The 13,419-nt window shown below is 37.6% G+C and overlaps 1 protein-coding gene across 5 annotated transcripts in view; it reads right to left on the bottom strand.

Moving 5' to 3' along the window:
- RAB27B (RAB27B, member RAS oncogene family) overlaps nucleotides 1–13,419 on the bottom strand; it is a 210,661-nt gene that overhangs the window by 15,708 nt on the left and 181,534 nt on the right. For 4 of the 5 annotated variants that reach the window (XM_069569231.1, XM_069569230.1, XM_069569228.1 and 1 more), the window contains one exon: nucleotides 1,129–1,303. In XM_069569231.1, coding sequence (XP_069425332.1) covers nucleotides 1,129–1,281 — 153 coding nt within the window. In that variant the 5' untranslated portion in view covers nucleotides 1,282–1,303. Of the gene's footprint in view, nucleotides 1–1,128; nucleotides 1,304–3,592; nucleotides 3,669–13,419 lie in introns of those variants that run through there. The other variant, XM_069569229.1, reaches the window with a different exon arrangement.

Below are 13,419 nucleotides of genomic sequence, written 5' to 3'. Positions count from 1 at the left end.
GATGGCCTTTTGAGTTCTTAATTTAAACCAAGTATAATAATTGTAATATTATCTAGCTCCCTTACTTATGGTTTAGTGAAAATAAAATATTTTAAAGGGAAAACTTTGCACGGACTTATACCTACATCTGTGCAGACATATGGGAGGGGAGAAGGCCCAGAAATACCCTGGAGGGATTGGGAGCAAATTTGCTAAGACTACAATATTGATAAGTTTCAGATAAGGGACAGGACATTCTAAGAAATCATGATTTAACTTCTCAATCCTCATTTTCTTTGTTTTTGTTTTTTTTTTTTCCTCCCCAATTCTTGAGGAATGAGTGAATTTATTTTTTAAGAAAGATTTTATTGGCGTACAGTTGCTTTAAAACGTTGGATTAGTTTCTAAGACGACAAATAGAGCAAAGCGAATCGGCCTTAGAGGTACCAGGGGATTTGCAGCCATGAACCGGAGCCGCCGCCATCTTGGCGCTCAAGATCACCTTGGGCGGCAGCGACTCTGGCTCCGCTTCTGTGCCTATGCTCCACGTCTCACATGTCACAATATCCTTACTCCTGTCATTAGCGTCTAGCACAGGGGAAGGAAGTGGTTGTGATTCTCACTTTAACTCTCTTATCTTGAAAAATAGCATGGGTTGGTCTCACATTCTGTTCATAAGAAGCTAGTGATTGATGGCTGAGTCTACACAAAAATAAAAAGGCAGCAGGGACTCACAGAGCTCATGTTCCAGCTATTTGCCAATCATCCTTTTAACCTCTTTCTTAAGCACAGGGAAATGAACACTTTGCTTTTATTGAGAAACTTAGATCAAGAGTTGATGGTTTTAGATAACGAATTCCTGTTTTGAAAGATTCCTTAAGAATTCATAGAAAACACTATATAAACCCATAAATAATTTATTTTAGTTGCACTCTGTGCTTCTGGAGACAAGTGCCACTGGATTTTTTCTAAGCAAAACGTTATTTAGAGTTGAGACAGTGAAATATAATATTCAAATTGGATCAAAGTGACAGGTTATGAATTTCATGTGATAAAAGACACCTTGCAATGCAATAAACATATTTTCTTAATTCTTATTTTATATATAGGAGGATCAGCAACCGGTTAACAGTATGGTTAAAAACTTACCACACGTTTTTCCCGAAAGTCTATCCCTACTGTCGTGATGAACTTGGGATTGAATTTGTTGTCTGTGTATCGATAAAGAAATGTTGTCTTCCCTACCCCTGAATCTCCAAGGGCCAGGAGTTTGATCAGATAATCGTAGTCCCCATCGGTCATAGTGATGGTCGTGATGGTGGGCCTGTGTTGAAGGAAAAATAAGCATTTATGATGAACACTGTTTTCCTTTGGCTTCCTTCAAAACAATGTAAATTTAACTTTTAAAGTTATAAGATTGAAATGCCTCTATTCTGTGAAATTCTGAGTTAACTAGTTCAGAGCAGCCTCAGAACTAAGAACTCTCCCATGATTTCACTTAGTGCCTATCTTCTTACGTCACGTCAGGTGAAAGGGTTAGCTGCTCAGTCGTGTCCGGCTTTTTGCGACCCCATAGACTGTACCAGGCTCCTCTGTCCATGGAATTCTCCAGGCAAGAATGCTGGGGTGGGTTGCCACTCCCTTCTCCAAGGGATCTTCCCAACCCAGGGATCGAACCTGGGTCTCCTGCATTGCAAGCAGATTCTTTACCATTTGAACCACCAGGGAAGCTCTCATGTCAGGTAATATGGAGCAAAAAGCTATGTGATACCCACCATGGATGGCCATTGTCAAGGCAATAGTAGAACTTAAAGAGTTACAGCTTTTTTTTTTTTTTTTTAAACCAGTGTCCCTTCGGATCAGGAGTATGGTGCTAGGAAGATGAGTCACAGGGAGCAGAGAAGTATGCCCAAGACGATGCAGGTGTGTAGAGGGAGGCTGAAATTATATATGAGTAATGGAAGACAAAAACCTAGGGGAATATTGTGCATCTAATCCTGCAGGATGAACTTTCTGTTATGTGAATACAAAATATTCTCTCTTTAATTAAAAAATTTAACAACGAAATGACAACCTTTAAAAACATTGATTTGAAATCATTTCAATAGCCATGTATTAAAATCTTCTGTTTTGAAATACTGAACCCTCTGTTCTTCAATGGCAAATCTGCTGTGTTTGGCAAATCTGCTGAATATTTTCTAGGCCTTGGAAAAAGAGGAAGAGCTATTCAGAGGCATAACTATGGTAATTCTGCTAACATTTCCCCTGAAGGAATATCTCTTGCCATTTCTCTCATTGCCCTAAACAACTGTCTCAGTCTTCATTTCTTCCGTTGTTACAATAATCACAGGCGCTAGATGCCAAGGGTTAATGTTAAATACAGTGGTGACACGAAAACTCCTACTACATGCTTCTGAATTACACCACCATCCACCAAACACTTGGTGCAGTGTCTGCTCTCCAGGGTAGCAAAATGATTTGCCATTTGGTACAACGGATCTGCGTTATAGAAATGGATTTGTCATATTCTATGTAGAGAAAGGCTTATGAAGATGTCCCTGGATTAGAAACATTCTCTTCTATTAGGTGATAGGGAGGAATATTCCTCCACTTCTACAGTTCAGAAAACACTGTACTCTTCAGGAGTTCTGAGGTGATCCAAATCAAATGTCAACAACAGGCTATTCCGTAAAAATTGCTACATACTTCTAATCACTTTTCTATAAGTAAGAAAATGATGCAATTTAAACAAAACTTAAAAAATTTTATATTGTCATTTTAGCACATGGTAAAACTAAAAGGTTTCAAGCCTTTGGATAAATAATGATGAAAAAAACATTATCATGTAGTTAGCCAGCCAGAATTATTACATCATTTGGAAGATTTACAATGTTTTTACACCAGAATTTTCTAAAATTTGAACTCTACTGATGCTAAATCCTAATAAACGTATTATGGGTGGTGGATATCTATTCTTTAATTAGTGAATGGTTTTTGAGTACAGGTACTTTGAGAGCTGCCGATTTATATTTCTGCACTAAAGCTTTCCTCTTATAACATCATCCTTTCTACACTGAGTGAGACTCTCAGGGTGGATGCTTGCTGACTACGAATGTACTCTTTTCCTTTTGTAATATCTATAGAAAGTATAATCTCTGCTCAGGAAGAGGTGCCTAGCAACCATCCACAGCCAGCCTTCCCTGATCCAGGTATCTCCACTATTGATGTGAAATTCTTAGAAAATGTCTGCCCTGATGGACTGTGTAGCAGTGACTAGTTCTGCATTGGATGGTACTAAATGTCTTATCAGTACTTTTTGGTTGAAGATATTGCTGCTCCTAGCCTTTCAGAAAAATGTGTTGCTAGAGGAGATTGATGCCAAAGTTGTATAGTCCCCCCGCCCCATTTAAGGTTCTCACCACCACCATCACTCTATCTTATTCTCTCTTTCCCTTCCAAACTTGCTCATGCGAAGCTCCTCCAAGGGTGATAAAGTCTGCCTGACTAGTAGAATGGGATAAAACTGTTAATTCTCTTGGGGAAAAAAACAGATTAAATTAAAATATTCTTAGATAGTTAAGTAATTAAAGCAAAATTTTCCCCAGACACAAACCTTGATAATCAGAGGGAAGAAATTGAAGCTACTGGTTACCTAAATACAAGATAAAGTTGAGGGATACTGTGGTTTCCTGGAAAAATGAAAACAGAGTCAAGAAGATACATCAGCACATCTTAAAATTTTGCTTAAAGTCTACTATGTTTTTCACAATATTATTGGTGACAGTGTCACAAAAGGTTAAACCTTGAGCAAATCTAGTTAAATGTCTTCAACATATAGTATCAGGTCCAAAGACAAAAGTTATAAAATTCTTTTACAATTATGTGATTTTCTGAGTTCTAAAATACATGATTTTATTTCAATAATCTATCCTTGGCACAGCAAATATAACACTGCAAAGAAAAATAAAAGCCTTGAAAAGCCTTCTTTTTCCAAGAACTGGGCTAAAAACAAAGATCTGGGAAGGATCAAAAAGCTGACAAGTTTAGCAGTATTGTTTATTCCTGCACAATGACTGACAGTATTTGTAGTTCTATGAATCTAAAAGGGAAGAAAAAGCCAGAAGACTGTCATGCTTCAGGAAATGGGTCTGACTCCTCCCTACATTATCTCTGTGTCACAAACTATACTGTATAAAATTACAAAAATTAATTACAAATTACTCTGTAATCTAACTTTTGACATGGCATGCACACACTTAGAAGTTGAACAAAGATGCAAGACAATACAATATAATTTTACGTGGTGGAACATGATTAGTTGATAAATGAGTCAAACAGTTGTGCTTTTTAGTTCCAACAAAACGGTAGTTTTCATGGACTGCAAATGTCAGAGAAGCTTTTGTGGAAGAAGAAGGACTTGCATTTAACCTTACAGCATAGGGAGGAATGAGGTATGAGAGGAGATTCAGGACCATATTAATTGCCACTTACAGAATGGGACTATCGCTCCTTGCCAGCTACCTGACCTACCATGTACTTCTGCCCTGACGCCAATCTGCAGTGCATAGACGGCCTGGGGTTGCCTCCCAATCACATGCTTATTCAGAGTCAACGCCCCTAGCTAACGTGGATCAGTTCTACTGCAGCCCACACAGAATCTTTTCTTTAAGCGAAAGAAGGTGGAGATTTTGTGGCACTGAGCATAAATTCCACCTGAAATGAATGGGAAACTTGGCACCGTGGAAACAATTTATCCAGTGTCTTCAATAGACTATTAAAGAAACTGACATAGTGAGCTGGGTATAAGATAGCTTGCCTCCACGTTTCTTTTAAAAATAAATTTTATGAGTCAGTTTTTACTGCAGTGGGTAGCCGTTCCCTTCTCCAGGGGATCTTTCCAACCTAGGGATCGAAACCAGCTCTGCCTCATTGCAGGCAGATTCTTTACCATCTGAACCACCAGGGAAGCCCTCGCTTCATACATATATACATATAATTGTTTTACATTCAGCTTGTATTTTTTTTTTTTAGTTCTTTTGTATTTAGTTTGGTTCCTCTTTTACAATTATGTGATTTCCTGAGTCCTAAAATATATGATTTTATTTCAATAATCTATCCTTGGCGCAGCAAATATAACACTGCAAAGGAAAATAAAAGCCTTGATAAGCTTTCTTTTTCCAAAAACTGGGCTAAAAAAATAAAAAGATCTGGGAAGGATCAAAAAGCTGACAAGTTTAGCAGTATTGTTTATTTCTGCACGATGACTGAAAGTATTTGTAGTTCTATGAATCTAAAAGGGAAGAAAAAGCCAGAAGATTGTCGTGCTTCAGGAAATGGGTCTGACTCCTCCCTACATTATCTCTGTGTCACAGACTACACCACAAGAGCCACAAGGTCTTTTAGACACAGAAATAGCAGCGTCTTCCTCAGAGCCTTTCGTGGGACAGTGAGAGGCTGGGAGGAGTAGGGGATAGAGTTCAAAACACCCATGAGGCTCTGTTCAATGAAGCATCTTAAAGGTAAAAGGAAATCTAAGTAATTACGTGGTCTAGCCTTTAGTTGGGGCTTCCCCAGTAAAGTGCAATGCAGTGCAATGCAGGAGACATAGGAGACGAAGGTTCAGTCCCTGGGTTGGGAAGATCCCCCGGAGAAGGGCATGGCAACCCACTCCAGTGCTCTTGCCTGGAGAATCCCATGGACAGAGGAGCCTGGTGGGCTACAGCCCATGGGGTTGTAGAGTTGGACACAAGTGAAGCGCCTGAGCACACGTGCATAGCCTTTAATTTACAGATGAGAAATCGTGTGTAGGGAAGTTACATAATTTATGGGGTGACAGTTTCTAATAGCGGAAACCCCAAGACTGCTGTTCATGATTTGGAATGGCAAGTGAGTTACAAAGGTAGAAAGTAGAAATATTTTCAGTTTATGGGGGAGAGGGACTTTCTCTGGGAACATGATTTTCGTGGTCAGACTATCTCAAATGAGGTTGCCCGTTTGTTCTTTCTCTCTCTCTTTTGACCCTCTGATGTTTCATTCTTGCTCAACACCAATTCTGTTAGCTCAGGAATTCACTCTCCTCGACCACTGCTAGAACCACAGAGTCCAGTGCGGTGGTTGGTATGTAGGAGGAGCTCAATACACATGTGTGTGCACACTAAGTCACTTCAGTCCTGTCTGCCTTCACGGCCCCATGGACTGTAGCCCGCCAGGCCCCTCTGTCCATGGAATTTCCCAGACAGGAATACTGGAATGGGTTGCCATTTCCTTCTCCAGGGGATCTTCCCGACCCAGGGATCAAACCTGGGTCCTTTTAAGTCTCCTGTATTGGCAGGTGGGTTCTTCACCACTACTGCCACCTGGGAGAGGGCCAATACATATTTGTTAGTGTGTAAATCTATTTAAGCTTCTCAGAGCCACACCAGTGTGATGATTAACAATAGTTATCTTTGAATAGTGGTGGAAATAGTGTCTCTCCAAGTTCAGAACATGGATTCTCCTTCCTTCCTCACCTATAAAGTGAATATTTAGATGAAATAATGACCTTGTTAATTTCCATGTCTGGCTTCCTGCGCTTATTTTTCTATTTTAAGTTGCACAAGAGTATAAAAACTTCCTCAAAACAGAATATCTTTAGAGGAACAGTTTCAAATAACCTGGGAAGAGGGAAAGGACAAAGGAATTATAATTTTTGAAAGTGAGATTTGCGTTGGCAGAGGATACATAAACTTGTCTGCTGAAGAGTTCAGAGCTCAGAGCACAGGGCTGCTCCAGGAGAGCACCCATTTGTCCATCTAACACCCACTGGCACATTCTGTTTTGCATGATGCTTGCATGGTTCTGCGGATAAGACTCTGACTTCTCTAGCAAGGAGCTTAACCAATGCTACAGATATGTGTGGATGACTACGACACAGACAGACAGACCCATGCAAACTTAGCTGGTTCCATAAATAACCACTTTAAGAACATCCTGACAAGCTACGACCTTGTGATCTGAACTTATTAAATTCATAAAAACCAACAATATTCTTAAGGTACTTCGGAAAGCTTAAAATGGTAGACAAATAAAATATCACTGATATTGCCTTGCATTCAGTGTAGATGGTTTCAATAAAATAAAACTAGCAAGCATAAAACGGACAGCTGTTGAATATTTTCTCATTTATCTTTATTTGATGGGTTTGTGTTGGGCTGCAGTAAGAGCATTTGAGGTCTGGGACTCTCCGAGCAAGCTCTTCATTATCTGAATGATAGCCTGAAGGTGGTTCTCATTAACTGACCTTGAAATACAGCTTCCTATAACCACATGCATGTCCAGGACAGTAGAGTTAAATTATGGATGGCTGGGGTACTCTAGGGACCCTCAGCCTTGCATCAGTACAACAGAAGGCATTTTCTGGAAGGAAGGAAGCTGAAGGAGAAGGGGTGTAAATTAAAAACAAACAAACATTCTCTGTAGTGTATTCTATAACATTTTGTTCTTTTAGCAAGGTTTATTAAAGATAATTTTTACTTCCATATTTCTAAGGGCTATTTAGAATTAATGGATGTGAACCTATATGGAAGATTCAAACCAAATTGCAAACAAAAATCAACATCAACTTAACTGAACAACTTTTACTTAAGTTGACAGGGGTCACTGTGTCTCCTGGAGCAATCAAATCTATTTTCAAAAACTGTGTTCATTTTGTTTCATCCTATGGTCAAGGGATATAATATAACAGAGAGAAACCAAGAATTCATTGAGCTCATGCACACTAAAAATAAAGGGCAAAAATTCTAACACAGGTCAGCCTTAAATTGTTTTTTTCCTCCATTGATATATCATTATTCTCACAAACTAAGCACACTTCTAAACCAATGAATACTTTTATTTCTCTAAAATTATTTTTTTTCTGTAAGGTAACATTTTTCCCTTTAGCTTAATTTTGTGGTATCTTTTGAAACTGTATGAATTTCCCTTTTACTTTTTCTTATGAGAACTTCCAAACATATACAAAGTTTGAGAGAAGAGTAGTGTACCGCCATATACTGACTGCCCAGCTTCTAAATTACCAGTACATGGCCAATTTTGTTTCATGTTTACAAAACTCTCCCTTTATCAGATTACTTTGAAGCAAATTCCAGAGCATCATAATATTTTTTTCATGAATAATTCAATATAAATCTGAAGACGTCTCAACTAAACATTGAGATTGTGCTTACCTATAGAGAAGACTGTCAAACATTTGGCTTTCTGCATATTTGATAGTTAGAAGTCATATCCTATACTGTTTTAGCCTGTGTTTCTTTTACTGATCAAGGTCAAGTGTCTTTTCATATGGCTAAAGGTTATTTGTATTCCTTTTTGTGTGTGAATGGAAAGTTCACGTCTTGTTCAATTTTTAAAATGGGTTATTCCCCCTATTTTTAGAAGTTCTTCATGTCTTTGGGATATTAAAACTTTGCTATTTAAGTTGCAAATACTTTCCCTCATTTGTCTCTTTACTTTGCTTGTGATATTTATCCCACCCAAAAGATTTTTATTTTTGCTGTTGGTGTTTGGGGGAGGGGAAATCAAATTCTGAATGGCAGCAATTCACTCGTGTGTTCTTTGGCTACTTACATGGTTTTAATTTTATGTTTAAATATCTAGCTTACCTGGAATTTACCAAAAATGTGTTATGAAAAGTGATTCAACCATATTTTTATTGTTATCCAAATATAACTTATGTACAAATTCATCTTCTCATCACTGATTTAAGGTACTACTTTTGATACGAAGTAAAATTTCATACCCAGTTGAGTGTATTCCTAGATTATTCTTCTCTGTTCCCATAGTCTGACTGTCTCTTCATGCAGCACCAGTTTAAATATGATTATTCATAAAATGTTTAATATCTGAAAAAGTTATCCCTTTCTCATTGTTCCTCTTTTCTCAACATCTTTACAATATTAAATTTTCTTATCCCCAAACATATGTCTTCCATGTGGTCAAGACATCTACTGTGGCTTTCAGGATGACTTCATGGGTTTTCTATGAAGTATTTTATTTTTTCATTTGCTTTTGTAAGGGATTCATCTGTTACTTTCTGCCTATTATTGTTTTCCTGTTTTACGAAGATTCTTGACTTCTTCATATTGGTTTTATTACCCAATGCCTTGCCAAAACTCCTTATTATTTTAGTGTTTTTTCAATTCATTATTTTGAATGTTCCAGATGTACAATTATATCATTGATTAACAGATATACCTTCCTTTCAAATTTTTATGTGTCTATTTGTTTTCTCTTATCTTTTTTCATTGGCTGATGCCTCTACTATAAAGGTAAAGAATAGTAAAGACAGTAGACATCCTTGTTTCTGATTTTAGTTAGAAAGTCTCTTGTGTTTTCCCATTAAGGAATATGCTGGCTGTTTTTAACATGAGTGGATATTGAATTTGTCAATTATTCTTTCTTTTTCTATTGAGATGATCTTCTGTTTTTTCTCCTTAGCTTAATTTTATTGATAAATTTCCCTGCAGAGCAATGCTTTATCTTTCTGAAATAAATTTCACTTATTCAGAGTGTAATATTTTTTAATGGGCTGTTAGGTTATATCACTTACACTTTAACTTTTTATCAGTTTTAATAAGTAAGATTTATCCTGTTTTTGTAATAATTTTTGCTTTTGAGCTTTACATTGTAATCATTTCATTGAGAGGATATGAAAGTTTTCCTTCTTTTTCTGTACACTAGAGTAGGTTACATATTATGGAGATTACTTGATCTTTAAATGTTTGAAAGAATTTCCATGTGAAACCATCTTATCTGGGTGTTTTTTTTTTTTTTTTTTAGGGGGAGAGGATTAAATTCGTCTCTATTTCTTCTCTGATAATTGGTCCATTTAATCCTTCTCCAGTAGGATCCATTTTGCAAAGTTATAATTTTGTAGAACATTAATTGTTTCATCTAAAAATTCAAATGTACTTTATGGAGTTGTACAAACTACTCTCATAATGATTTTTAAAATATTCTGTTTCGATAGTCATTTTTCCACCTGACATGTCTAATTCTATATAATTGCACTTATTTGTGTAAGGCTTTAGAAAATCAGTGAAAGAAAGTACCAGTCTTATTACCTCGAGCTTATTTTAATTTTCATATTATAGCCCATTTGCTGTAATCTTGTTTTCTACTGTCATTAAATTTCTCTTAGAATGCCCAGCTCTAACCCTACTCTTTCTTTTCAACTCAAATCATATCCACACTTTCCTTGCTCTTGAGTTACTACACTTCTCCAAATTTATTCTGGTTTCTCTGCGCCCATAAGGGGCATAGAACTCTGGGGTCAAGATCCAGCAGAGCTTGAAATTCTGGACTTGAAACTGCTAAAACCCAAATTTTCTCAATGACTATTCTTAAAACCCTGCAGCTTGCCAATAATTCTCACAATCAGGGTCAGGATACAGCTGCTTCCTGGTCTAAGACATTTTTACCTGAATTGAAAGAGCTTTTAAATCATTCTGTTTACTAATATTGGTCCATTTAGATCAATGATTTTTGTGTTTCCCTAACACTGGATCATTACAGATCAGCTGGAGCCTCCCAAACACAAAGCTATTTTGTCCCCAGTTGTAGCATCATATTGACATATGTTCTAAATGGAATATTTCTGAAAAGGACATGAGAACAATGGCCCAGCATTATCCCTGGGGCTCACATGTACCCCTGAGTAGAAATCAAACCCCTTACTGATACGTGGTTAAAAACACTGTTTAGAAAACATGACTCAAATCTCAGGGTAGTTAAAGCAATTCAGGCTTTTGGCTTTAAATGGTCAACAGGAATAAAATGGTACTTTACAAAGCTGCTGTTTCAGATTCAGAGAAACCTCTGAAGGCTTGTACTTATATTTTTTAATGCTGATAAACTGAAATCCCCCTTAAAAAAGAGAACTTCACAGCCTTCTTGGAAACTTAAATGTTTGTTTGCAGTCCCAAAGTGTGTGCAGGGTCACGCTTAGGGCACAGGCTTTGAAGCTCATGGAAGCTGTCATTGACCTGTCACCTCACCTTGTTGGCACAGGAAAGAACTGGGCTACAGTTTCTCTAGCTCCCATACAATCTCCTTATTTAGCTTCTTGAAATCCTAGACTGAGTGTGTGTGCAGCTTCACAGAGAAGGCGTAGCCCCTTTAGCAGGTCATCTGCATCTCTGAGTTTAGAGGTGGTGAAAGACACAGGCACGTTCCAGGCGTCCTTCTGGATTCCTTGTGGATTTCCCCGTTTGATCTTGCTCTGACTTCATGTCCATCTCTCTTTCCTGACCCTGGTTCTGATGACTTCGGGTACAACACAACATAGAAAAGCAACAGGCTTACACAGACTGCCTAACCAACTCCCACAACTGTGTAAAATCCAATCTGATTAATAAAGCTCATGTTCTGTATCCCTTACAGTGATTCTACTTTTTTGAATGAAAACATTCAAATGCCCTCATGCTAGAGAAGAATCTTGAGAGTCCCTTGGACTGCAAGGAGATCAAACCAGTCAATCCCAAAGGAAATCAGTCCTGAATATTTTGGAAGGACTGATGCTGAAGCTGAAACTCCAATACTTTGGCCACCTGAGGCAAAGAGCTGACTCACTGGGAAAGACCCTGATGCTGAGAAAAATTGGGGGCGAGAAGAGAAGGGAGTGACAGGATGAGACGGTTGGATGGCATCACCGACTCAATGTACTTGAGTTTGAGCAAACTCCGGGAGATAGTGAAGGACAGGGAAGCCTGGCATGCTGCAGCCCATGGAGTCAAAAAGAGTCGGACACGACTGAGCGACGGAACAATGACAACAATTCAAATGCTTGAATGTTGAGAATCTCACTTCAGGTATATGCCTTTTTTTGAGGTTTAGGAAATTGAATAATTGACACACTTATAGTTAAGACAGTATCATGAAAAGTAAACCTATTTCATCTTGGGTCTCCTATATATGCTGTGCTTAGTCACTCAGTTGTGTCTGAATCTTTGTGACCCCATGGACTCTAGCCTGCCAGGCTACTCTGTCCACGGGGATTCTGCAGGCAAGAACACTGGAGTGGGTTGCAATGCCCTCCTCCAGGGGATCTTCCCAACCCAGGGATCAAACCCAGGTCTCCTGCATTGCAGGCAGATTCTTTACCATCTAAGCCTCCAGGGAAGCACTATATAACTTACTACAAACTCATAAATTGTAATTTTGAAAGACAGCCACGTAATTCCCACATTGAGGATTGCTTGGATGTCCTGATAAGCAGCTGAGAGGGTCTCTCAGTGAACCATCCAGTAGCTAAAGTGTTTGTTGTTTATTCCATTGCAGTATTTCTATATCTCCTGCAAGCTAGTTTCAAGTCTTATGGTTATGGCCATTTCCCCCCAAAAATTTACACACGTGAGCTAATGTACACATTAGCCTTCACCTCAACATTGATGATTTAAAGGAAGAAGTTGGCTTCTAGCCCAGTTTTCAATATATTAAGCCAATGGGAGAATAATTCTTTCATGGCTTGGAATAAGAGCTTCTGTAGATATTAGTCTTGAGTTTAAGACTTCATGAAATTCAGAAATAGCAATGAGAAACTTCACAGATAGTTTTCTACAATATTACAATGTAGGATTTTATGATTGCTTCTTCAAATAGATAAGAATGACACTAGGGCACTTCTAATGGATTTTACCAATTAACAGAATTTTCATAAATATAATTTTTACCAAAGAATGCGACTTGCGACTGTGAATAGAAAAATGCCACACACAGGACAACTGCAGCAAAAATAACAAAAATATCAAATAAAAAAGGAATATTTGAGACAATTCAAATGATAATGTCTAACAAGAGTTATATTACCTCCTTACATATCAGGTATTTTACTAAGAACTAAGTGCTAAGGTTTCACACATTTAGTTTTTAACATAACTCAATTTAACACTACAGATTCAACTCAGTCTCTACCAAAATCTAGCTGCCTTTTGGAAGAAAATACAAACTACCCTAAAATTTATACATAAATGCAAAAGTCATAGAACAGCCAAAATAATCTAAACCAAAGGAGAAAACGTTGGAAGATTCATACTTCCCAATTTCAAAACTTACTACAAAATTATAGTAAATAATATAATGTGGCACTGGCCTCAAAGTAGCCATATAGATCAATGGAATAGAATTGAGAGTCTAGAAATAAACTTTCACATTTATGGTCATTTGTGGTAAGAAGGCCAAGACAATTCAATGGGGAAAGAATAGTTTTATTTCAACAAATGGTGCCATGGCAACTGGTCAATCACATTCAAAATAATGAATTTGGACTGCTGCCTTATACCATACTCAAAAATTAACAGAAAATGGATCATAGACTTATATGTAGGACCTAACATTGTGAAATGCTTAAAAGAAAACATAGGAGTACTTATTCACAACCTTAAATTGAATAGTGGTTTCTTGGAT

This window comes from Ovis canadensis, chromosome 23 (genome assembly GCF_042477335.2).
Source record: "Ovis canadensis isolate MfBH-ARS-UI-01 breed Bighorn chromosome 23, ARS-UI_OviCan_v2, whole genome shotgun sequence".
Classification (NCBI taxonomy): Eukaryota; Metazoa; Chordata; class Mammalia; order Artiodactyla; family Bovidae; genus Ovis; species Ovis canadensis.
This window is presented reverse-complemented; position numbering and strand designations above follow the sequence as displayed.